This window comes from Neoarius graeffei, chromosome 11 (genome assembly GCF_027579695.1).
Source record: "Neoarius graeffei isolate fNeoGra1 chromosome 11, fNeoGra1.pri, whole genome shotgun sequence".
Classification (NCBI taxonomy): Eukaryota; Metazoa; Chordata; class Actinopteri; order Siluriformes; family Ariidae; genus Neoarius; species Neoarius graeffei.
The window spans coordinates 63,197,596-63,224,831 of NC_083579.1; the positions used below are offsets into that span (position 1 = coordinate 63,197,596).

General features: G+C 41.1%; 1 protein-coding gene across 4 annotated transcripts in view; it reads right to left on the reverse strand.

Annotated features, from left to right (window-relative positions):
• LOC132894566 (kelch-like protein 29) overlaps positions 1-27,236 on the reverse strand; it is a 291,177-nt gene that overhangs the window by 121,545 nt on the left and 142,396 nt on the right. For all 4 annotated transcript variants that reach the window (XR_009655658.1, XM_060934564.1, XM_060934563.1 and 1 more), the window contains one exon: positions 8,239-8,377. Coding sequence is in view for 3 of the 4 variants with exons in the window: in XM_060934564.1 (XP_060790547.1) it covers positions 8,239-8,377 (139 nt within the window). In the remaining variant the exon portion in view is untranslated. The remainder of the gene's footprint in view (positions 1-8,238; positions 8,378-27,236) is intronic.

The following is a 27,236-nucleotide window of genomic DNA, read 5'->3' on the forward strand; positions in this document are numbered from 1 at the left end:
CCATCTGCGAGGACTGGGTTGTCAGCATAAATTGGCCTTAAGACGGTCCCATCGGAGACACCAGAACAATAGAAGTAGACGTATGCGCATAAACCCCTTCTTCTGTAGCATCAGCCACATAAAGTTTTGATTATTAATCAGTAGCATAAAACGAAAGACGCGGAAAGAGGAATGAACGGGGGTAGATGGAAGCCGGTACGCCAACATTCTGATATCCTCCAGAATTCTTTAATGGTCTGGAATAAATTGAATGCTACACGTTGATGGATTACTTTGTTCTTCTATGCCCTTTTTGAGGAATGTATTGTCGGACTTAAACCAACATCTGAAGAGGTGAGATCACTCCTTTTTTTTTCCTATTTTTGCTGGCGGGATTGTTTTTGTTTTTGGAAAGCGCACGGGCGGTGCACGGTTTGGTTATACTCAGTACTTCCGCAGTGTTTGGACTAAAGACTCTGCCCTAAGGGCTATTCTCTCACTCTCTCTCTCTCTCTCACTTTGCACCATTACACAATAAATATTCACAGTGAAAATGTTTTGTAAGCGCGTTTCATGAACCAAGTTATAGGATTTGTTGACAACTCGCATCGAGTTCGTTACACTTCTACCCGGCATGAAGCACTCACAGTCATGTGGTTGTGATGTCATCGTAAACAAATCCGTTCTACTCATCCAGACAACTTCGCAACGGCGTCGTTGCCAGATTTTTCCACTCTGGAACCCGTTCTCAAAAGATTTCGTTTTGGGGCACCCAAAACGCCGGTGCCGTGTGGACGCCAGGCCAAAACAATAAACAATTTTATCAGATTCACCTGAATCCGTTGCCGTGTGGACAGGGCCTAAATCACCCAGAGGTGTGAATGCGAATGTGAATGGCTTTCTCTGTGTATTGTGTCCCACAATACTGATAACTATAACTACAACTATAACAATAAATCGGTCCCATGCAGTTTATATGGTTGGTGGTCACACCAAATCGATAACGATACCCAAAGCCAAAGCTTGGGTTTATCCGTATCGGTGAGATTGCTTCTGGAGCGATTTTTCCAGGCCTGGACCTGATCCGATAAAACATCTGACCAATCAGGTCATTGTTTACATGTGACACTGTCTGAGCACGTGCTATTTTTCCCTGGGCATCTTTGTACATCATGAAGTCACGGAAAATAAAAAACATAATACAAAGCACGGATCTTTTAATCACAGATATGTGATATCTTCCATGAACTATCAATAGTAAATTAATAAACATATAAATGCAGGCAAGATATTTTAATTATGAACTTCAGCAATCCAAACATTTCATTGTTTTAGATTTCTTAATTTTTTATCCGTGATGCATCATCCATATGAAATCAGTAACCAATCTGTAATATACTGAAATGTTCATAACCAATCCGTTAATTACTAGCATCCGTATTAAAATCCGTAACCACTCCGTATTTTGTATCCTTTTTTTATTATATTTCCATAATCCGTAGTCCGTAACCTATCTGGATTTTGTCAACCACCGGCATGTGTGTATGGGTTGTTTTGAAGTCCAAGCTGTACAGTATGACCCGGAATAATGTGCTACTACTTGGAAAAAACTTCCATGACTATTCCTAAATTGCATGCATTTGAGTGGCAGGACCAACTGATATTATAGTCAGGATTATAGTTGTGGTGTGACTGCTCCAGACTGGAACTAAATTCAGGGATATGTATAGTCATAGTTGTAGTTATAGGTATGGTTATAGTTATCGGTGTTGTAGGACCAGGCCCTTAGACTGGTGACCTTTCCGGGGTGTACTCCACCTCTCGCCCAAGGTCAGCTGGGATCGACTCCAGCTTCAATGTGACCCACAATGTATAAGTGCCAAAGAAAATTAATGAATGAAAGAAAGACGTGGCTGAGGTCAGTTTTTTTTTAAACTTCAAACTCTACTCTCCAGAAAAAAGAACTGCACAGATATAGCAACATTATCTGGCAGGAAAATGACTGAATGAACTTTTATGTATCACCAGCTTTGCTTTTAGCAGTTGTTGTTATTTAAATGCTCAGACCGGAATGGAGAGAGTGGGGTAGAAAAAAAAAAACCTGGAAACCGTGTTTTAAGATAACCTCACATTCTATTCAACCTTCAAACAGCAGTGGAACTCAAATAGCTTGGAGAGGTGTATCAGCACATTTTGTGCTCCACTGAGAACAGAGTCAAATCTACACTCACTGTTATTGCTCCTAATGCAATTTTCATCGCTGCTGCTCACAAGATAGGATAACGCAGCTCAGACCAAATCCACAATCCAAAGGGCCAGAGTTCCAATTTAAATTTGTCCTTGTGGCTTCGCTGCATCTTGTATGATGGATAATCAGGGCATAAAGACTGGTTTGAGAAGCTGAATGCAAATGTATTAGTATTAATGATCAGTATGCTGACTCGGTGTGTACACTGCACTACATAACGGCCTCAAACTTCGATTTTAATCTTCTACAATAGTGTTAAATTCAACTAGCCTTGGAGCAATGACTTAAAAGAAGCATTTGGGTTTGGTGAGGAAATTATTCCGGTGTTAATTCATTACTGCAATATGATGATCACATAATGTACAGTACACCCAGAAAGAAAGGGTTCTTCAAGTCATATTTAAATATCCATTACTTCCAAAAAGAATACTACTTTGAACATCTCTGTAAGCATTTCTCCATATACGGAGAACAGAGGTGGACAGTAATGAAGGACATTTACTTGAGTACTGTACACTTTTTGAGTATCCGTACTTGAGTATTTTTTTTTTTAAACTTATGACTTTAACTTCACTACATTTGAAAGGCAAATATCGTACTTTTCACTCCACTACATTTCTGTCAAGGTACTCGTTACTATGAAGCAGCTTTGAAAGTGGAGTTTTTTTCTTTTCTTTTCTAAAACGTGATTGTTTTTTTTTCGCAGGTGACACTGAGACAGCCCGTCAGTAATCACTAGAGTCACGTCACGTCCATAGACTATAAAATCAAGTTCAGTGATTTCTCCGCATCATTATTTGAACTCGATCGGTTGATGGCAGAACGGAAGGAGGCGGTTCTTCTGGAGGATGTACGCACTTGTGGCCAAACCTAGAACCCATGTTTCAGTTTTCTGAAAGGATTGAAGATTTGTTTCGCTTTAAATTTTTGCTTTGTTTGCCTAAAACAAACCACATCATGGCCTACAAAAACTTGCCATCCAACCTGCGGAAGCATATTGAGGTATATAAGTGTTTTATTCCAAGAGAAAGCTTGCAGTGAAGTTTTATGTGCTTTTAGAGCTAGCGATAACGTTGCAATAGCTGCGCAGTTTGGTTAGTCAAATGACTTTCTATGGATTTTCCCGCCAAGTTGCCATAGCTTCGTCCGCGGCTAATGTTAAAGGTGGGGTATGAGATTTTTTTCAAGAGTATTTTTTACCATATTGCTTTAAAAGCTCCTCACACCCATGTTGCAAGCAGTACAATAGAAGGTTTGACCCAAAAACTAAATATTTTAATCCAGTCTACAGTGTAAAATAAAGGAAAAATGCCATCCAATCCTATCGAGGTACCACCTCAAAATGATTGGATACTGACACGTCAATCAGACTGAAGCCCGCGAGCAGCCCGGCCCTTCTGTGTGTGTGTGTGTGTGTGAGAGAGCGAGCAACCCCTCCCCCAACCCGCGCGCTGCGAGCAGAGTGTCACAGGATTTTCTCAGTGCGCTCCCTCCAAACAACGGGGATTTACACGAAAACAGAAGGAGATATTCACAAAATTCTTTCACAGTGAGTGCCACAAGGCTCTCCTGAACACACTGATGTAATTTTTTTTGTCTGTAGTGTAAAAAATGAGGTCACTAGAGCGAGTTAAATACGAGTGACTTTTCTGCCAAGTTTATAATGGGAGTCTATGGGGAAGCGCGCCTGTCCTCTCCTCACTTTCAGGCTTCTCATTCAAAAACTGCAAGTCCTATCGTGTAGGTAGACACATTGTGTGAATCAGGACAAGTGTGGCTACTACTTTTGAGAAAATTGTGTGTGGAGTGAAAATTGGGGCTGAAAACACAGTTTAAATGAGAAAGTTTGAGCTCTTTTTCCAAGCTCTCTACAATCTCCACTGGTGTGTAACGCAATAGACACCCATTATAAAGGCTGATTTTCTCAGGCTTTATAAGGGGGAGGAGGGGTGGAGACGCGGGGGGGGGGAGCATGGCGAGGGTGGGCGTGTTTCTTTTCAAAATATGGCTTGCGGGAACCGTTATTCCAAAATCTCGTACCCCACCTTTAACACATAACTAGTTAACTTGGACACTGCTAGTTAGCATGTAAAAACGGAGTTATGCTAACATGAATAACATTAACTTATCTAAAGTCCTTTCAAAAATATGTTTTAGCATAATCTTGCCAAACAAACAAAATCTAGAAATCTTTCTTTTCTAGTAACGTTAGCTACCCAATATGATTTCGAGTTTGAAAAGAGTTTGCTAGCATGTCAGGTGGAGCTTCAGCTCTACAGGTTCTACAAGCTAGTCAGTAAATCCAGTCAGTCACTTCAGAGGCATTAGGTTTTGTAAGCATTGTGGCAATAATACAACAATGCATCGACAGAAAATGTATTTTTAATACTTAAGTATTTTTAAAAGCAAGCACTTCAGTACTTTAACTTAAGTAAAAATTTGACTGGACAACTTTCACTTGTATTGGAGTAACATTTGACCAGTGGGATCTGTACTTTGACTTAAGTAATGAAGTTGGGTACTTTGTCCGCCTCTGACAGAGAACATACATGCACGCCTTGAACCCGATATGGGTATGATACAATTCATGTACAAAGTTCTGCATTAGTTCAAATGGCTCTGCTGATATCCGATTCGGTCATGATGCTTCGCCCTTTTAATACTGTTCTCATGGTGCCTGTCTTCATCAAAACAGCTGTTATGGGGGTGTCGTGGCTCAGGTGGATAAGGCGCCATACCATAACTCTGAGGACCCAGGTTTGATTCCAACCTGAAGTCATTTCCTGATCCCTCCCTCTCTCTCTCCTGCTCATTTCCTGTCTCTACACTGTCCTATCCAATAAAGGTGAAAAAAAGCCCAGCTGTTATGCACATCCACCATGCCGAACGATCTGTTATCGATTGTTTCTATGACTGAAGTATGCCGCCATGCTTCAATATGTCCTTTAAGGTGTCCTTAAACCTCAGAAAAGGGCAGCCAACTTTTCTGGATCCCTCTGCAAGCTCTCCAAACAGTAGAGCCTTCACCGGCCGTTCGTCGGGCATGCGTGCAACATGGCCCATCCAGCGCAGTCTGATCTTAATGAGGGTAATTTTGATATCTGGGGTCTTGGCACGATCCAGCACTTCGACGTTTGTAACATAGCTGTTCCATTTGATTTTGAGGAATGATCTCAGATGACGTTGATGAACGGTTCTAAGCAGTTTAACATGGTAACTATACAGTGTCCAGGTCTCACTTCCATACAGTAATAAAGGTGTGACGCACTGATTGTAAACTTTGAGTTTCGTTTCTATTGTGAGGTCTCTACAATCGAAGTACTCTATCTCTCAGCCTTCCCATCACACACGGGGCAGCTTGAATTCTGGTTGTTATTTCCTCGTCTAGCTTGCAGTCTTTAGTGACATAGCTTCCAAGATATTTAAAGCAGTCTACTCTTTTCAGCTTGTGACCACTGACGTAGAAATCGGCCTGTTCACCAACCCGCATGGTTTCTGTTTTCCTGATGTTGATTCTGAGACCCGTTTTCTTTGATAGATTATTGTAAGTGGTTAACAAAAGTTGCAGCACTGTACCATCATTTGTAACTATGGCAATATCATCCGCATACTGGGCTTCCCTTATGTATTTGGTGAGCGTCTTGGTCTTAGACTTCAGTTGCCGAAGATCAAACAAGTCAGATCTAAAATGAACTCTGACGCTGTAGGATGTACTGATGTTTCGGAAAGCAAGAAAGAGCATAACTACAGCATAAATCCCGAACATACTGGGAGCAAGCTTGCAACCTTGTTTGACACCACTGAGAATATCGATATATAAATATAAAATTTCTTTTTAATTTCGCTCCAGAGTCCTCAAACCTGATTCTGAGCTCGGGTTCCTGTCGCTGTGGAGATTTAGATGTATTTGTGTGGGTTTCCTTCCACTTTCCAAAAACATACTGGTAGGTGGATTGGCTACACTAAATTACCCCTAGGTACACGTGTGTGTATGGTCTGGCATCCCATTCCTACCTTATGCTCAGTGTTCCTGTGCTTGTTTCTTTGAAACCACCAGAGCCATGAACATGATAAAGTGTTGAATAAAGATGACTGAATGAATGAATAAATGAAGTGGGGCTACAAGGTTTTTTTTTTTTGTCTTTCTGTATTGTTGTTTGGTGGCATGGTGGTGTAGTGGTTAGCACTGTCGCCTCACAGCAAGAAGGTTCTGCATTCGAGCCCTGCGGCTGAGTTTGCATGTTCTCCCCGTGTCTGCGTGGGTTTCCTCCGGTTTCCCCAACAGTCCAAAGACATGCAGGCTAGGCTAATTGGTGGCTCTAAATTGACCGTAGGTGTGAATGAGTGTGAATGGTTGTTGTCAGTCCTGTGATGACCTGGCGACTAGTCCAGGGTGTACCCTGCCTCTCGCCCATAGTCAGCTGGGACAGGCTCCAGCTTGCCCGCGACCCTGCACAGGATAAGGGCCTCTGCATGCTCTTGCGACAAGGCTTTCGCAGATAGCTTTTCGCAGACAGTTGTAATTTATCGTTGAGCGGGGAGTAATAGGCGTGCACGATGTTATTCACCGCCACAACACAAGGGGGCGCAAAGTCGCGAAATCGCTAGGAGTAGTTGGTGGGTGTGGTTAGTGGAGTGTTTATCCTCCGGTTACTTATAATGACTAGAACTGGAGTCGTATAGATGTACGTACTTCCTCACTTCCTCGATCAACCGCTCTTCGTGCTGCTCCATCTTCGCTCGTGTTTTTAAAAATGGCGGTCGTGAAAACAAAACAAACCGGGAAAGTAGGGAAGCAGAAGTGCGTGTACAGCGGATGTAGAGTGGACCAATCAGAGCCCTCTTGTCTGCGACACTGTCTGCGAGGCTTCTGCGGTGGTCACAATTTTTGGGAGGTGCGCGCAGAGCGTCTGCGAAGGTGGGGGGGGCTACGCAGACGCCATCTGCGAGGACTGGGTTGTCAGCATAAATTGGCCTTAAGCGGTAATGGATGGATGGATGGATGGATGGATGGATGGATTGTTGTTATTCAGCCTTTAGGATTTTTTCCCCCCCAATCAGGGCATCTTTTCATTCCTCTCTTCCATATATTTGTTCAAAGGTTTGAATACATTTCTTACACATCTTACAGAACACAGTTTTTAGGGGCAGACGTACAAGTTATCACATATCCTAAGAATCACAAAATAACATTTTCACAATCAATATCTCTTTTAGCTCAAAACGCTTTTTCATCTTAAGAAGCTAATATCAGTCGAGACATCTATGCATTGCGGGGGTTGAACAGGCTCTCTGTGTGCACGCACACTGGGTTATGGGCTTGCTTTAATCTGTCTGTCTGGTGCTATTGTGGGGACGTGTGAAAGCATTTCTGTGAAGTCGTACCACCTACTTTTTTGAAAGGTTGATGAACGAAAGGAATAAAATGTCTCAGTAGATCATGTTACTGTTTGCATGCATCCTCCAACATGCGCCGTCCAAAAAACTACCGGCCAGTTCTACCCAGCTGAAGTGACCATGCCAAAGTGTGCAAGCTCAAAAAGCAAGACAACGGTCTCAAAATCCAAAACAAAAGGGTGCGAATTTAACTGATTTGTGAATGAGCCGTGTATAAATTTGCATAGAGAAACTGAGGAATTTCAGACAGCTACGACTACAACTCCAAGCACTTGAAGGGAAGAGGCAGAATGAAGAGCTAATCTAACGTGTCAGATAAAGTTTGACATTTACAACACATTTTAAAAAGAAAATCCCCAGTCATGGAACTTTTTTTTCTGCCCATTAAAATGTAAATTTGCTCATTCAGTGCATGGAGATGAAAGGGCAGGATAAGTGCTGACCTTTTGCAACAATTATACACATTCATTTATTTGACAGGAGGAATGGCTACTGGCCCTGTGATAGGAACCGAAGTCTTCACACCTGCAAGAGAATGGGAGGGTAAAGGAAGTCACACAAATGTGCCCTATAAAAAGAACAGAGTGGATCAACAACAGGAGAGAGAGGCAAACCTTTTAACCATGTCCTTGAAATACAAGCTGCAGGAAGCTAGAACATTTTGATGGACTTCAAACTCTTTGCCTTGAACAATTATTTTCAGGTCTGTAAATTCTTTCACTCGCCGCTGCTGGTTCAATTCTTTCAACATTTCTGTAGAACAAGAGAAAGAACACAAATAGCAATTTAAATAGAGTGTGTCAAAATCACATGATTAAAAAAAAAGAGAGAGAGAGAGAGAGAGAGAGAGAGAGAGAGAGAGAGAGAAAGCATTTGTTTGTGTGTCTAAAGAGCTGAAAAAGATGAAGAAAATGGGGAATAAAAAACGTCAAATATATGCGGAGAGATCTGTGTACCAGAAAGAGCAGAAGGTCAACAGTCTCATTAGAACGAAGATTTGGCTACACATCTACAAAAGAGACACATGGGATTGTTTAAGATGTTTCATCCCGAAGGAAAAAGCTGTGATTTAGCACGGATTCAAATATTCGCTGGTCTAAAATGCCTTCCACAGTAAACCTCTACGCTCCCTTGAGGAAGTAAGCCAGAAAAAAAAATAATAATAATAATAAGTTTCATTTACATAGCGCCTTTCATAATCCCAAGGTCACTTTACTGTACACAGGGGAGGGAGAAGGGGAAGGGAAAATAAAAGGAAGAAAAAATGAAAGGAAGAAAGAAGAAGAAAAAAGGAAAGAAAGAAAGATCATCACACTGTATTATATTGAACACTGTACAGGGCTCAACATTAAGGACTGCCCGACTGCCTGGGGCAAGTGAAACATGCATTTGGGCAAGTGGGAAATGTCCCCGACATGCCTGACTGGGCAAGTTGGAATGAGTATATATTACGAACTAGCACCACAAAAATTAGATGTTTTGATCTTTTATTTCAGTTCCTAAAAGCGTCCCTCACTATGTATCCGCCATCATGTCTTGGCTGTTTTCTTAGTCCCGGTTTAATTTACTGCTTTGCAAGTTATTTTATATACCCCCGCTGTTGTAATATGGTACGCGTACTGTTTATAGACCCCTTGTGCATGACGTCACGCATCACGTGATAATTACAGCTGGGGTCAGACAGACACCGTCTTTCACGCAAGCAAGGCTTAATCTGTCTTCAGTGTGGTGAATTTTTGCGCTGTTTTTGCTCGTTCAAACAGAGAAATAGATAAAAGGTATTACCGTCTCCCTGCTCTCAAGAAAAATGTTAACAAATAGGAGCAAATGCTTCAAGAACAACGAGGAAATGAGTGGTTAAAGAATACGACGAGAGGATATCAGCCTGAAAACTCCAGAGAAATTCACGATTGATGGAAGAGCTTGATTAAGAATCTCGTTTTATTTCTTTTCTGCTCGCATTCGAGTTAGTTCCTTCATGAAAGTGTTTGATTTTCTTACAGGTAAAGTCGCTTCCTTATTCGACACAGAAAACCCAGATTGGTTTCAAAACAACTTGGGCATAAAAAACTCAACAAGGAGTGACATGCGCGATAAATCCTGAAAGAACAGAACAGATTAAGAGCAAAGAGAGCTGGAGCTTTGTTTCTGTTATCAGAGGAACACAGTCCTGTACAAAATATTTATATATCGGTGTTTTTTTTGTTGTTGTTCTATCATCCACCTCTAGGTTTATTTAAAAATAAATAAATAAATAAATAAAAACCCGCGCTGCGTCATGACAGACCAGCCGCACTGATTCAGTTACAGGTTGCCAGGTCTGTATAAAAAACACCCATAACTAACCTACACACTAAACAATAATTTTAAACTCAAACATTATCCTGTTTGTCATGACACAGCACAGTTTTTTTTTAAACCTAGAGGTGGAGGATATAACAAAAAAAACTATATATAAATATTCTCAAACACAGTACTGTTCAAAAGTCTTGGCACCCTATTGTTTTCTTCATACAAATTGTTATAGATTTCTATTTTATGTGATTTCTACATTATCGAGTAATGAACCTACAGTCTGAGAGAGTTCTACACAAACACACTGAACTTTACATCAGCTGCATGCATGTGAAATGGAAATAAATAGACTAAGGCAGGAAAAATTATTTTGGATAAAATTGTTATTGCCCGTTACAAGTAAAAAGTAACCAGACCAAACTTCAACTCAATGCGTGATCTTCATTTTATGTTGCAATTCACAACTATTCTATGGTTTTCCTAAAATAAATAAATTAATTAATTAAATGAAAAAAAAAAAGTAGTACTCACAAAAATGGGGGGGCAAGTGATAATATTGGGGGTCAAGTGGAAATTAACCCCCATTTGCCTCCCAGGGCAAGTGGGTTTAAAAGTTAATGTCGGGCCCCGCTGTATTATTGTAGTAACTCGTTCTGATGATCTGTTTTTGCCAGTTCATTCCAGCATCGACGCACAGGGACACATTTTTTTTTTGCTTTGGCACTGTTTTAAGCCAGGGTTAATTCAAGGATATTTCCATTTTGGATGAAACACAGCTGGCCTCTTCATTTTAAGGCAATTTAATGATACAAATAAGATTAATCTCTAAATGTTCATGTTTAATACTTGGTTATAAATATGCACTTAGTGAAGTCTATGAGTGATAGACATCTTCCTTGATGGAGCTCTAGCAGGCCTGTAATAACTTTTTGCCTTCATCTCATCAGTCTGTAAGACTTGTCCCGGACTCTGGATGGTATCTTGTGCTGAATCTCCCAGGTAATGACAGAGAATTCATATCTTGATGGCACGCTTTAATACATTTATGCTCGTATCCTGCAGCATGCTTGGGAGCTGTGCAAAGTTTTTTTTTTTCTTTATGAAAGCATACGTTGGTACTATTGTGGTATCATTCACACAAGCACAATATACACTCTCCATCCACTAAAATAGTAACATTTGCACACCCGCACATTTATGCAGTTATTTAATCAGTCAGTCAATCATGTGGCAGCAGCACAACACATAAAATCATGCAGATACAGGTCAAGAGCTTCAATTAATGTTCTCATAGAAAAACGGAATGAGGAAAAACTGAAATTTCAATGACTTTAACCCAGGCTTGTAGTACTCGAGTCCGACTCATGCCCCAATTTTAAGGACACATGACTTGACATGGACTTGAGCACTGATGACTCAGACTCGTGCATTAACTGCATTCGGACTCGTAAATTGGAGACAAGGACTCGGATTTTTTCTTGATTTCTTGTAACATGTCATAATCTGGCGTAAGATATTTATATTTATATCTACATTAATTTTTATACTAATTTTGTGCAAGAGAATGCACAGTCACCTGTTCATACGTCATGTTCAGGAACAAACTAACGTTCATGGCGCTAAAATGCCTGGAGAGAACGCCCCTAGGATTGCCCTCTTTGCTTATACAGACTTCTCGTGCAGTGGGAAAAATGCACTGCTATGTGTTCCATATGTAGAAGAACTATCGAGGAGACGACGGGGACGACCTCAAACTTCAATCGTCATTTGGCAAGACTCCACCCAGAGAAGGAAGTGACACACTATGTTCATTGCCCTGTTGATAGCGGAGCTTGCTTGCTGACCGATGAATTAGCTAGTGTTAACCCTCTCTCATGTTATTTGTCCTGTTGATAGTGGGCGGGGCTTGCTGAGTGATGAACAAGCTTTTTATCTGTAGCCTATTAACTAAAATGGGGCAGTTGAGCAGTAACGTTAGTCCGACACAGTAGCAGAGACACTTTCACATAAAGGCAGCAACAGGAGTCTTGTTCTCGGACTCAACTTGGATCAATAGCGGACTCGACTCAAAATTTTCTTTAATGACTTGGACCCGAACACTGGGGACTCGAGACTGGACTCAGACTCGAGGTTTAGTGACTCGACTACAACACTGCTTTAACCAGGTCATTGTTTTTGGTGCCAGAGAGGCTGGTTTGAAGATTTCAGAAACTGCTGATCTCCAGGGATTTTCATACACAACAGTCTGTAGAGTTTATACAGAATGGTGCATAAAACAAAAAACATCTACTGAATGGCAGTTCTGCAAGCAGAAATGCCTTGCTGATGAGGGAGGCCAGGAGGTGAATGGCCAGACGAGTTTGAGAGGACAGGAAGGCTACAGGAACTCAAATAGCCACTCTTTACTATTCTAACTGATATGAGCTGCTTTTCAGCTCACCACAGTTGTAAAGAGTGGTTACTTGAATTACCGTAGCCTTCCTGTCAGATTGAACCAGTCTAGCCATTCTCCTCTGAGCTCGCTCACCAGAAGTGCTGCCTAGTAAGTGTTTTCATCACCAATCAGTGTAAACTCTGAAGTCTGTGGGTGTGTGGAAATCCCAGGTGATCAGAAGTTTCTGAAATACTCATACCAGACCATTTGGCACCTACAATCATTCCATAGTCAGTGTTTGTTGTGAACATTAACTGAAGCTCTTGACCTGCATCCGTCAATTGTATACACTGTACTACTGCGACATGACTGACTAATTGGATAATTGCATGAATGTACAGGGGTACAGGTGTTTCTAAAGTGGATGGTGAGTGTACACACACACCTGTACAAAGCCAAATATGGTGCGATAGATGGATGGAAAATTTTTTTTTTTACATTTTCAACTCATTCTTTTTTCAAAACAATTATATTCACTGTATGTAAAACCCTGACATCTCGTTTCATCTCTACATCAGTACCACATATTAGGAAGATGATTCACAGTGCACAGCTAATAGGGTTTTCAATTTTGAAATTCAAGGGGAAAAAAAACCCCACAGCACCGAAATGACTGCATATTAATGGCGTGACAAAAATGGCAGGAACATATGTGATCATCTGCGTAAAATGTTCCTTGTTAATCTGACTGGGGTGTGTGAATAGCATGGCAGCTAATTATTTTCTATTTAAGTGGGTCAGTGTTCTCTGGAGGTGGACCAACCATTAACCAGCTCAAGCTATTCTTACTAAAGAAAGAACAGTGATTTTGTCTAAAATGAAATAACTCCAGTATTAATACAATATAATATATAATGGCCTTTTTAAAAAAAAATGATATAGTTCACAAGACTACTAATAAAAACACACAGATACAGGAGAGTCTACAGGGAGCGCACTTTGCTCTCGGTTTCACGAAACAGAATGCTGAAGTTGTGCAATGTGTCCTTCGAGCACAAAGGCGTGCTGAACTGAGAACAACAGAAGTACTGATATGGTGATGAAACGCACTCAAGAACGCTCTCACTAGTAGGACACATGCAAGGATAAAGTCAGAATAAATGAATGCAAACTCTGTTTACAAAGAGCCTCAGAGCTTAGTGAAGGAGACCATTCTTTTTCTCTCCTTCTTCCAATTAACCACAAAGCCATGTCTACAGATATGAAGGGCAGGCAACGCCTGAGGCCAGGACAAGACGGATTCGATGCCTCCTACAATGTTTTGTGGAACAATGGTCTTAAATTATACACAAAGTCGACACACTCTTGTTAAAATGGCAGGGTTTTATGATGTAAAAAAAATGAAATCAAGACCAGAACGTCGTCGCTCATCTGGCCTGCCAGCAAAACAGCCATGACGACCAAAACATCAAACAGAACTGAAATGTGACAATGTGCGAGAAGACCAACCTCCACGACAAACTGTTTGCAACAGGAAAATCAACAAAGGACTAAGTTTTGTTCTCTGAGAGAAGATCGACCCAAAACATCGATCAGAACTGAATTCGCATGATAAATGAGAGAGGAGATACGATTCTAGTCAGAAGAAAATGTATTAAGTCGACCTAATTTCTAATTTGTTAGCAAAAAAATCGACAATACAATGACCAAGTGTTGTGCAGAAGGTTGAGTTCTTTCAAATAAAATAATCAGAACTGAAATCCATTGAGAACTGAGGGAGGGAGGAGATACGATTTAACTGAAAATAAACAAGGCTGTAAACAAATTGTTTATCCATCCATCCATCCATTGATGCCTACCCAAAACATCAATCAGAACTGGAATCAGATGAGAAATGAGAGAAGAGATACACTTCTAGTGAGCGGCCTGGAAAATGCGTTCATTTTGCCTAATTACTAATTCGTGAGAAAAAAAAATTTGACAAAACAACAACCAAGTTTTGTGCAGAGTGATGAGTTCTTTCAAACAAAACAATCGGAATGGAAATCCATGGAGAATTGACAGAGGAGATATGATTTAACTGAATTGTGGATGACGGACGCCACGGCAATAGCTCATCGGCCTTATGGCCAGATGAGCTAATAAATCGCATCAGATCATTTTCCACCTTCATCTATAGCAATCAACAATAGGCAGAAAACAAACAGAAACACTTTAGGGGGGAAAAAACAAACAAAACAGCAAAAACGTACAATAACTTGGTTCCTTGTGGGTGCACACTACATTGTGTAATATGGCATATGACTGGTTCATTGTGAGCACAATCACATTCAAAATCATGCTCTAAAGTAATAAATCATACACCTGTCATTAATCAGTGTTTCTGATTAACCCCAAATACAGATCGGCTGTTTCTGTAGGATTTTCTTGAAACCTTAGTTTCATCCAACTGCCCAAGCCAGTTACTATGCACATGCAGGATTCCATCGTTGAAAGATATCAATCAGAAATGGGGTACAAAACCATTTCCAAAACATTCAAGGTACCACTGAACACCGTGAAGGCAAACATTAATTAAGTGGAGAAATGGGGCATCACAATGACATTACCAAGAACAGGACATCCATACAAAACTGACAAGAAGAAAACTTATCAGGGAGGCTTCCAAGAGACCTACAGCAATATTAAAGGAGCTGCAGGAATATCTGGCAAGTCATTCTCTGCATGTGACATCTCTCAACAATCTCTGTATTCTTCAGATGTCTGAGCTATGGGGGGAAAAGGCTAGACAGAAGTCCTTTCTCAAAAAAAAAAAAAAAAAAGGCCACACACTCAAACTTGCCTAGATCACCCCAAACCATGTGGCAAAATGTGTTATGTTCTGATGAGACCAAGACAGAAATTTTTGGCCATAATCTAAAAGAAGTGTTTGGCGTAAATACATGACACCTTATCACCCAAAGCAGTGGTTTTCAAAGGGGGGGCCGCAGCCCCCTGGGGGGCCGCCGGGGGCGCTAGGGGGGCTTCAGAAAGTTGGAGGGACGATAACAAAAAATTGCGGGAAAAAAATTATTTTTTAAATAATTATGAAATATATTGTAATTAGTTTTTTAATCATTATTATAAAATATAATTAAAGGTCCCATGGCATGAAATTTTCACTTTCTGAGGTTTTTTAACGTTAAAATGAGTTCCTCTGACCTTCTTAAGTCACCCCAGTGGCTAGAAATTTCATAATGTGTAAACCAAACTATGCCCAACATTTGAGAATGGCGCGTCAAAACGGCGCGTTGATAAGCTCTTCCCTTTACTATGTCAGCAAGGGAGATGATCCCCACGCCCCCCCTTTGGATTCCCACCCACTGTATGGATTGCCCCGCCCAGCTGTAGTGAGGAGACCATAGAGGACACAACATGGCATCACCTAAGCGAGCGAAACATGGAAATTGCGCTGTACATGGATGTGACAACACAGAAAAGAGTCTGTTTTTACTGCCGACGGGAGAGCCCCTGAAGACGCAGTGGCTTAATTTTATTTACTTCAATAATACGCCGTCGAGTCTACCTAAGACAGTGTATGTTTGTCGGAAGCATTTTCCTGATGGATGTTTCCACAACTTGGGACAGTACAGGGCAGGTTTTGCACATCAACTGTCACTGAAGCCTGGGTCCGTACCAAGCATCCCTGCCGCATCAGCAACAAACACCGAACAAGTAAGTGTATAACTGTTAAGTCGTTTTGCTGTGTTTTAAAATTATTAAAAGATAGCACGATGATGACACAACTAACACAACGCTAGTTTCATGTAAAGCCTCGGTCACAACCAGCCGTACCGTGCTCCTATGGCCGGTCTACATGCAAAAAACGCAAGAAACACACGGAGAGCGCGCATGAAACGCACGAGAGCGCGCATGTGAAAAGCACGAGAGCGCGCGTGTGACGTGCTGATTTTCGAGCCGCAGACCAGCCGCAGAGGTTCTTTGTCATGTCAAACAAACTCTACGGGCGCTTACGGTTTTTTCAGGTTGCAAGACAAACTTACGGCCAATGTGCGTCTTTCTCCGTGAACAAAAAAAAAAAAAAAACGCAGCAATTTGGGAAACGCCAAAAATCACACGGCCAAAAAATCGTACGTCCGGTTGTGACCTAGGCTTAACCAAACCACAACACTCTCCGTTACATGCAAAAATAACCACACAGCCTTAGATATTAATAAACTTACCCCATCAGAAAGAGAAACGGCGCCTTGCACACACCAATGCCTCCGATGGAATGTAATCCTAGAACGGTCCGTGTATCATCCGATCATTCAAGTATTCCATTCAATCTGGAAAACGAGGTTGCGACTTTTTTTTGCTAGAAATGGTTATCTCCGATGTAAATACCGTGTGTCTGTTTGCTCTGCGGTGTGTCAGCTCCTCTGCGCTCTGTTTAGTCACTCATTCCATAGTGAAATCACACGCCTGTATGCAGTTAAGTAGCCATGCGCTCAGCCCGTATCATACAGCTGATTCGCGGAAAAAAAAACAAAAGACTTAAATCATCATGTGAATGGCCCATATGGTAATTTACCCACACCCCCCAGCAGGCTACAGTCCTGACAAAAACGAGACAATTTGCAACAAAAAATGTATGCTTTTCCAACAAAACAATCTATTATCTGAAATACTGATTGCATTCTTCAAGATCTCAACTTGCACATGATGGAAAAAAACAAAAATCACAAATTTCGAAAAAAAATGCTTCTTTTGCGATTATCTCGGATTCGTTTCGGCCGACATGTGTCCCTGGATTCGGTGAGGGGTCACAAATACAAGTCAAAAAAAAAAAAAGGAATGCCTCAGAAGAAGAGGAGAACATTTTTGGAATGGCCAAGTCTAGATTTACGATATGTCCTATCGAAAAACCAGTGGAATGACTTAAAAAGGGCTGTGGAGAGGGGATCTCCTTGCAAATTGATAAATCTGGAGAATTTTTGTAAGGAAGAGTGAAAAAAATTGCCAAAGCATGATGTGCTAAGATGGTGGACTTTTACCCCAACAAAGACTGAGTGCTCTCTTACAAGCAAAAGGGGTATACTTACCAGGTTACTGTAAGTTTTTTTTTTTATTTGTTTTTCAAGTGAATTTTGTTGGTTGCTACAGTGTTTCCCCTACCATTATATTGGGGGGATGCCCCCCTGAAAGTCCCCACCTGCGACACACACGTTTTAAGGTCCTCAAAAAAGAAAAGAAACAGGAGTGCAAGCACTAGGACCACACGGAAAGAGCACCTGCTCAAATACATGAGAGGATGCAGGCACTAGGACCATGCAGAAACATCCCCTCCTTAAGCTGCCGGTTCCCTGTCTACTTCGCTCTCCTCTCATGCGCTCAAAAATGATTCAAACAACAGTTAGCAATGTCAGAACCCCCTCAGCGGCAAAAGATGGAGGACATATGACATTTAAAAAATAAATAAATAAATAATAAAAAAAATTTTGCAAAGTGTGAGTGATGTCTTCAGACACACTCTATATTAAGTTCGGTTACGTTACGTTACAAATATTCACAGTAAGACATACATGTCAACCTATACGGAATGTCCGTATTTTATACAGATTTGATTCAATAAACGTAGTATACGGGCGTATAAATAAAGTTATACGGATTCTTTAAAAAAACTTCAATATTTATTTACAGCTATAATCAGTTCCCACGATGATAAAAGAGCGCATCACATTTACAAACGTACTGTACACCACAGACAGTCAGTAAAGAGTCTTATGAAATCGCGCGTTATCTTGTGGTAGCAAGACTTCGTTCCACTTTTGATCATGCGCACACCGCATTGCGAGAATCCAGCCAACCGGGAAGTCATAGACATATAGACTCCGCCTTCTGCGTAGAATCATACGTCATCCTCGCCGTCATATTGGATGTGGCAAAGTGGAGATTCTTCAACCGTCTCTGGTATAGCGTCTAGACAGTAGCCGAGAATAAAGATGCCTCATTTAAAGATGCTGCGTTTAACTGTACCAACAGGTTTACCGTCCAAACGAGATCACATGGGATTACCTTTCACAGGTGAGACTGGAAAAATACTTTTCATTGTATTTGGTCATTATAACGTAATTTTACAAACAGATTTTCCTGACTTTGTGGCTAATATGAAGTCTCGTGCATAATAGCCGCTCGGTGAAACCTGTCTCCAAACAACGAAGTATTTCCTTCGTAACTACGCTGATAACACTTTGTGTTTTTGTCAAACATTGGAGCTTTGTATTCATTCTGAAGGTTTATTGTTATTAATATTGAATAAAAAGTAACTGGGATATATTGTTGTTAATTATCATTCAAATTTTAGGTAAATTATTTTAATTTGCATCTTATACGGATTTTATAAGGGAAATACGGATTTTGGAGGTTGGTTATACAGGTTTGATTGACCAAAGGTTGACATGTATGGTAAGATTATGTTGGAATATGAGATAACTTTGTAATCATCTTCAAGTTAGCTAACCATAGAAAATGACTTCTTTTTTTACGTTATTCAAATGAGCAGTCAGTCTACGACTGTACTTCTTCACTCAACACATAAATCAGAGTAGTGATCGGCAGTGGAGAGGTGAGTGTAAACAAATTACAGAAAGAAGCTATCTGACTTTCTAATTAGAAATCAATTTTAAGCTCTTAATACTTGTTAAAAAATGATTTGTGAAAGAAATGTTCAATTGTAAAACAAATTGTTTTAAAATAATTGTTCCGTTCTTAAAAAAAAAAAGTTCTTTTGTAAAAATTTGCTCCAATTATTGTTCGAAAATAAATGTGAAGACCTAAATATGACTCCTTTAGCGGTTTATTCAGGTCCAAATGCTCTGTAATTGCTGGGTTCCACGTGACATCACATCCGCCTCATTAGTTATTCAAAACTTTAGCTGGTGGTCTAACAAAGCTCAGTACCTCTCACTGAAATCAAAGGGAGCCGAGTCGAAGCACGCTCGAGTTTGCAGTGATCACTTGGTGAAAGGTTTGTATTTCCCTCTCAGCTATGTCCTAAGTGTTTTCCAAGTACTTTTCTTGCAATGTGTCGTTATTTTACGGTACTTTTTTTTTTAGTCACGAAGCGCTAAAGTCCCCAGCTGTTTCTTTGTTCACTCCTCACAAAGTCCATATGCTTGAAGGTCGCGACAAAATTCTTCCCCAGCCGTACAGTTACAATGCGCCGTGATCATGCCTCCGTCTTGTTTAACTAAGATCCAGGTCTTTAAAGGGGTTTCTGATGATCTTTGTGAATGATTTACCTGAGAGATAAGAGCCAACACAAGTGAGAATCAAGCCAACTGTTGCTTGTTTACACTTCAACTTGCAGCGCTTCGTTGTAAAGATGCGAACGAAAAGCTTAAAAAAAAAAAAAAACATACTTGCACGGGCAAAAACAATCCAGGATTCATTCAGCAGCGACTTGATACCGAGCTCCTTTATTCAGCCACATACAAAAAAGTTGTAAGCCTCCATACTCTTCCACGCTTTCATCTGTTTTGCGGTGTAGAAGGACGTCTGCAACACCAGATAGTTCGAGATGTCGGGGAACTCGACTGAAGGGTAGTTTTCGAGATAGTATGACAAATCCTTCTTTCCCAGACTGTAGGGGTCGATTCCATTGCACATAGCAATCTTCTGAATAGATCTAAAGCCAGCAGTGGCTTCTAGATTACGAGCGTATTCTGATAAGTTATTTGCACTATGGCAGCCGTTTAGACCATCAGCTATTTCACTTCCAGTAAAACCGCTAAGAAAAGTCACGTGACTGAAACCCAGCAACTGGAGCCGCGGGAAGGGGTCCTGCAACAGCTAAAAAAAAAAAAAAAAAAACAACAGTAAATTTAGAGGGAAACACTGTGCTATATCATATTAAAAGTGAAAAATGATCTGATGTACAAAAAAATTAAAACAAGATAAAAGCACATCACAAAACCCTGCAATATTAACAGAGGTTAAATCGAAGGATAACATTTTCTTTTTGAATACAAATATCCTCTTGCCTTGAATTGGTTAAATAAAACTTCAGCAAAGGTGATTATTCACACAGTGCCTTATTATACATCATTAAAGGTTTAAAAGCTTGTGCACAGTGCAGGCACTTGACCTGTACTTCAATTTAACCTGCACCTCGAGGTTAATTCAATGTCAAATCATGGACTTTCTTGCAGCCCAACATGTCTTGCAGAATGTCAAAAACTAAAGAGTTCAATAACAGAGTATTTCCATTTTTTCACTGTTCAAACCTCTCTGTTGGGAATTTAAGCGAGACTACCATGTCTCAAACTGTGCTAACACATTTATCTATTGAATGCTTCATCTTAAATAAACGGATTTCCATTTGAAGTGAAGTCAAACACTGATCTTACTGTATGTAACAGGATTAATACATTTTCACTGTTTTATGTACAGTGGATATAAAAAGTCTACATACAATTACTGGCACATTTTTGTGATGGAAAAAAAAAACAAGACAAATTTTAAATAATCAGAAACATTTTAAGGAAAAATAAAGTGACAGTAACCTGCTCCATACAGTGCCTTGCAAAAGTATTCATACCCCTTGAACTTTTTCACATTTTTCCACCTTACAGCCACAAACTTAAAAGTTTTTTAATCAAATCAAATCAAGTTTATTTGTACAGCGCTTTTAACAATAAACATTGTCGCAAAGCAGCTTTACAGAATTTGAACGACTTAAAACATGAGCTAATTTTATCCCTAATCTATCCCCAATGAGCAAGCCTGTGGCGACGGTGGCAAGGAAAAACTCCCTCAGACGACATGAGGAAGAAACCTCGAGAGGAACCAGACTCAAAAGGGAACCCATCCTCATTTGGGCAACAACAGACAGCCTGACTATAATATTTTATTGAGATTTTATGTGACAGACCAACACAGAGTAGCACATAATTGTGAAGTGAAACGAAAATGATAAATGGTCTTCAAAATTTTAAACAAATAAAAATCTGAAAAATGTGATGTGCATTAGTATTCAGCCCCCCTGCGTCAATACTTTGTAGAGCCACCTTTTGCTGCAATTACAGCTGCAAGTCTTTTGTGGTATGTCTCTACCAGCTTTGCACATCTAGACACTGAAATTTTTGCCCATTCTTCTTTGCAAATAGCTCAAGCTCAGCCAGATTGGATGGAGAGCGTCTGTGAACAGCAATTTTCAAGTCTTGCCACAGATGCTCAATGGGATTTAGGTCTGGACTTTGACTGGGCCATTCTAACACATGAATGTTCTTTGATCTAAACCATTCCATTGTAGCTCTGGCTGTATGTTTAGGGTCATTGTCTTGCTGGAAGGTGAATCTCCTTCCCAGTCTCAAGTCTTTTGCAGCCTCCAACAGGTTTTCTTCCAGGATTGCCCTGTATTTAGCTCCATCCATCTTCCCATCAACTCTGACCAGCTTCCCTGTCCCTGCTGAAGAAAAGCATCCCCATAGCATGATGCTGCCACCACCATGTTTCACAGTGGGGATGGTGTGTGCAGGGTGATGAGCAGTGTTAGTTTTCCGCCACACATAGCACTTTGCATTTAGGCCAAAAAGTTCAACTTTGGTCTCATCTGACCAAAGCACCTTCTTCCACATGCTTGCTGTGTCCCCTACATGGCTTCTTATGCCTGTCTTTCAACAATGGCTTTCTTCTTGCCACTCTTCCAAAAAGGCCAGATTTGTGGAGTGTACGACTTATAGTTGTCCTGTGCACAGATTCTCCCACCTGAGCTGTGGATTTCTGCAGCTCCTCCAGAGTGATCATGGGCCTCTTGGCTGCTTCTCTGACCAGTGCTCTCCTTGCTCGCTCTGTCAGTTCAGGTGGACGGCCATGTCTTGGTAGGTTTGCAGTTGTGCCATACTTTTTCCATTTTTGAATGATGGATTGAACAGTGCTTCTTGAGATGTTCAGAGCTTGGGATATTTTTTTATAACCTAACCCTGCTTTAAACTTCTCCAGAACTTTATCCCTGACCTGTCTGGTGAGTTCTTTGGTCTTCATGATGCTGTTTGTTCTTCAGTGTTCTCTAACAAACCACTGAGGCCTTCACAGAACAAGTGTATTTATGCTGAGAGTAAATTACACACAGTAGGACTCTATTAACTAATTAGATGACTTCTGAAGGCAATTGATTGCACTGGATTGTATTTAGAGGTATCAGAGTACAGGGGGCTGAATACTAATGCACACCACATTTTTCAGATTTTTATTTGTTTCAAATTTTGAAGACCATTTATCATTTTCATTTCACTTCACAATTATGTGCTACTCTGTGTTGGTCTATCACATAAAATCTCAATAAAAAACTTTTAAGTTCGTGGTTGTAAGGTGGGAAAATGTGAAAAAGTTCAAGGGGTATGAATACTTTTGCAAGGTACTGTAAGTGTGCACAGCGTTTTATAACTGGGGGATGTGACTGTGCTCAGAACGAACCAATCACATTTAATCTCATGTTCAAAAACATCATAGAACTGTCATTCATGAAATTAATCGCATTAACCCCAGCTGTTTCTGTAGGATTTTCTTGACATCTTCTTGGTTTCATCTGACTGCTGAAGCCATGGGTGACAAAGAGCTTACAAAGTATATATGGTATCTTAGGGCGGCACAGTAGTGTAGTGGTTAGCACTGTCACCTCACAGCAAGAAGGTTCTGGGTTCGAGCCCGGTGGCCGACAGGGGCCTTTCTGTGTGGAGTTTGCATGTTCTCCCTGTGTCCGTGTGGGTTTCCCCCACAGTCCAAAGACATGCAGGTTAGGCTAATTGTGGTGGCTCTAAATTGACCGTAGGTGTGAATGTGAATGGTTGTTTGTCTCTAAGCAACTCGTCCCCCGCCTCTCGCCCATAGTCAGCTGGGATAGGCTCCAGCTTGCCTGTGACCCTGCACCAGTGACGTGCGGTCAGGGGCGGCAGGTGAGGCAGAGCCTCACCGGTCATCATCCAGCCATCATGAGATGTAATGAATGTAAATAATGATAACAATAAAGATTTGTCCAATCATCTGTGCTATATATGCCATTTCTGTAGGATTCAAGTAATTTCAATCATTTTTGCGATCAAAATCGCCGTATTTGCCTATTTCCTATTCAACTGCAGTGAATATGCAGCGACGTGAGGCAGCACCAAGCCGTGCCTCACGTCAGATTGCGCAATCCCTTGTTAACTGGGTTGAGTGCGTGCCTTTTGCTTACTCTGTGTATGCTACCAATGTAATGCTGTATTAAAATGTTTTTTATACATTGTAGACATGTGTATAATATGTCCTCACTTTCCTTATAATATGTAATGTTTTCTACGTACGTGTATCACTTATTTAGTGTTAACAATTTGACATAAAGCCGCACTGAAAAGACATGAGGTGAGGCAGGCAGTAGCTCTGCCGCAGTGCAGAGGGCGTACGTGAGCTCAGTTATTCTTGTTTGGTGGTTGCTTCTTCTCTACGTCGTCACGTAAAGTTTAATTTGGACTGTTGTTGGCTTGTTCCGACTGACTGCAACAAATTAACGGAGGATGTAATAGCTCAACTGAAAGGTTTCTCAAAGTTGGACTTGCCAAAAGTTGCAGACGGTCCCTGAAGCGACCAAGTTACTTCAACTGGCCCTCACTATACCAGCTACAACAGTGTCCATGGAAAGGTCATTCTCTGCTCTGAAAAGACTCAAAACGTACAGTCGTAATTGCACCAGCCAAGGACGTCTTTCATCCCTAGCAATCATCGCCATTGAGACTGAGAGACTTTTAAAACTAAAAAAAGACAAGGAGGATTTCTACGCCAAAGTCACAGAGATTTTAGTCCAGAAGGAGCGGCACATGGACTTCATTTACAAGTAAAGGTAAGACCAGTGTTCGAATCCTGTGTGTTTGTGTATGTGTGTGTGAGAGAGAGCATCCGCTGTGATGCTGTGCCTTGCGATGGATGGATGTGGCACCGGCCGTGGTGCTGTGTGTCCTGTTCTGTCTGTAGCACCGTGGTTCGTGTGTTTTTTGTCTGTGGCATCCGCCGTGGTGCTGTGTGGTTTGTCTGGCATCTGCCGTGGTGCTGTGTGGCCTGTTCGGTCTGTGGCATCCGCCGTGGTGCTGTGTGGTTTGTTCTGTGTATGGTACCCGCTGTGTGGTCCGCCGTGGTGTTTTTTGGAGGTAGGCTACTGAACCGCCATTCATTTTTCATTCTTCCTTGGCCAAATATGTACCTTCAAATGTACCTTATGTAAAGAATGCTGCTATGAGATATGAAACTAATCGGTATTTGGCAAATATTTTGGTGCATATTTGAAAATCTGATTTTGAAAAAGTCAGTGCCTCACTAACCACAAACCTCACCGCACGTCGCTGCCCTGCACAGGATAAACGGTTACAGATAATGGATGGATGGATATAGTATCTTTCTTACTGAAAGCTAGCAATCAGGAAGGGGGTACAAAATAATTTCTAAAACATTAGATGTACCATAGAACACTGAAGACCTTCATCAGCATGTGGGGAAAATGGAGCACCACAGGGACGTTACCAAGAACAGGACATCCCTCCAAAATTTGGCAGCATGGTGGTGCAGTGGTTAGCACTGTCGCCTCACAGGAAGAAGGTTCTTGGTTCCAGCCCAGTGGCTGTGTTCTTCCTGTGTCTGTGTGGATTTCTTCTGGGTGCTCCGGTTTCCCCCAAAGTTCAAAGACACACAGTTACTGTAGGTTAAGTGGCTACTCTAAATTGCCCATAGGTGTGAGTATCTGAGGTGTTGGTCAGATATGAGTAATATGGTGGCTGCCAGCGGTGCCTTTGTATGCCTTCGACTCGGCCATGTTGAGCTGCGCCCTTCGATATTCAGCTACAAGGATGGATGATTAGCCACTCCATCTCATCTCATCTCATTATCTCTAGCCGCTTTATCCTTCTACAGGGTCGCAGGCAAGCTGGAGCCTATCCCAGCTGACTACGGGCGAAAGGCGGGGTACACCCTGGACAAGTCGCCAGGTCATCACAGGGCTATTAGCCACTCCAAATTCAATTTATTAAAGGAGAAGACCTAAAACTTACCGGAGAGGCTAGTGCCAAGAGATCTACTGCAACATGAAAGGAGGTGCAGGAATATCTGTCAAGTACTGATTACTCTCTGTATGTGACGACAATCTCTCATATTGGTCACATGTCTGGTGCTATGGGTTAGTGCGGCTAGACGAAAACACTTTCTTACAAAAAATATCCAAGCTTAACTAAATCACCCTAAATGATTTGGCAAAATGTGTTATGGTCTGATGCAGGGCCGGTTCTGCCCTAATCTGGGCCCGGGTGCAACATCGCGCAACCCCCCCCCCCCCCCCCCCCCCAAAAAAAAAAAAAAAACCCACACACACACCAGTCTAAATCAGGACAACTATCACATAACTATAACTATAAACATTTTACATCAACTATTTTAACTAAATGGGCTATAATAAATAAGCCTGCAGCCATGGCAGGCTGCCTTAAAAAGTAACCGTTCAATGACACAACTGACAGCCTGCGCAGCCACGGCGGGCTGCCTTAAAAAGTAACCATCCCTGTGTCCTCGATTTCTTCTGTCCGTCTACTAAGCCAAGAAGTATATACTCGTTTTGCATTTTCTGCCTCCTTTTTTGTATTTTCGACCCTGCGCTTATTTTCTTTCCTTTTCTGAAAACCCGATTTGTGTCCAGACATTTTGTTCTGCTACCAACGAACTAACTCGTCAGGTCTCGTCTCTCGAGCCCGCGATGATTCCCGTGGGAAGGGCAACAATTGATACATTTTTACAAACAGCCAATAAACAGCCAATAGGGAGGTTGCAACGTTCAGGCTCTCCTTTGCTCAGAGACACTCAGTAATGCACTTATTCAGGAGCAGAGAGAACTCTTTATTTTTTATTTTATCTTATTTTTTGGGGCCCCTCTCCACACCAGTCCCCGGTGCAAATGCTACCGTTGCTACCCCTCCAGAACCGGCCCTGGTCTGATGCAACCAAATCCAACAGATAAAATAATGCCATAATTCCAAAAGCTATGTTTGGCATTTAAAAAAAAAAGGCACATCACCAAAAACATGATACCCAAAGGTGAAGCATGGTTTAGGTCTGCTTTAGGTCTTGCTTATCTTCAGTCAGAACTGGGGCTTTTATCAAGATGGAGGGAAATCATGAATGGCTAGATTAGATTAGATTAGATTAGATAGAACTTTATTGATCCCTTTGGGAGGGTTCCCTCAGGGCTACGAATATCAGTCAATTTTACTGCAAAACTTTCAGGTGCCTGCGAGTAACTGCTCATAAGCTGAAGATGAAAAGGAATTTTACCTTTCAGCACAACAATGACTCAAAGCATGCATCCAAATCAACAAAGGAATGGCAGACCAAAGAAGATCAATGTTTCTGAATGGCTCAGCCAGAGCCCAGAGCTGAATCCAATGAAAAATCTGTGGGGTGACTTGATGTGGGCTGGAGATGCCTTCACAATATGATAGATCTAGAAAGCTTTTGCAAGAAAGAGTGGGGAAATATCGCCAGGTCAAAATGTGCCATGTTGACAGACTCTTACCAAAAAAGACTGAGTGGTGTAATAAAATCAAACGGTGCTTCAACAAATCATTAGTTTAAGAGTGTGCACACTTGTGCAACCAGGATTTCTTTCCTTATTTTTCCCCCCTAAAAAAAGCTTCTGAATGTTTTTTAACTTTATTTGTACACTTCGCAATTTCACACTAAAGGTAGGAAAATATTGGACATGATTTTTGTTAGTTTATTTATTTATTTATTTATTTATTTATTTTAACTTCACAAAAACCTGCCATTTTAGCAGGGATGTGTAGACTTTTTATATCCACTCTAAAGCTGCCATACTTAAAGGTAGACTGCCTTTCAGATTTTTCAAGTGTAGGCCATAAAATGAATTTTCCCTGACGCCCAAATATTTTT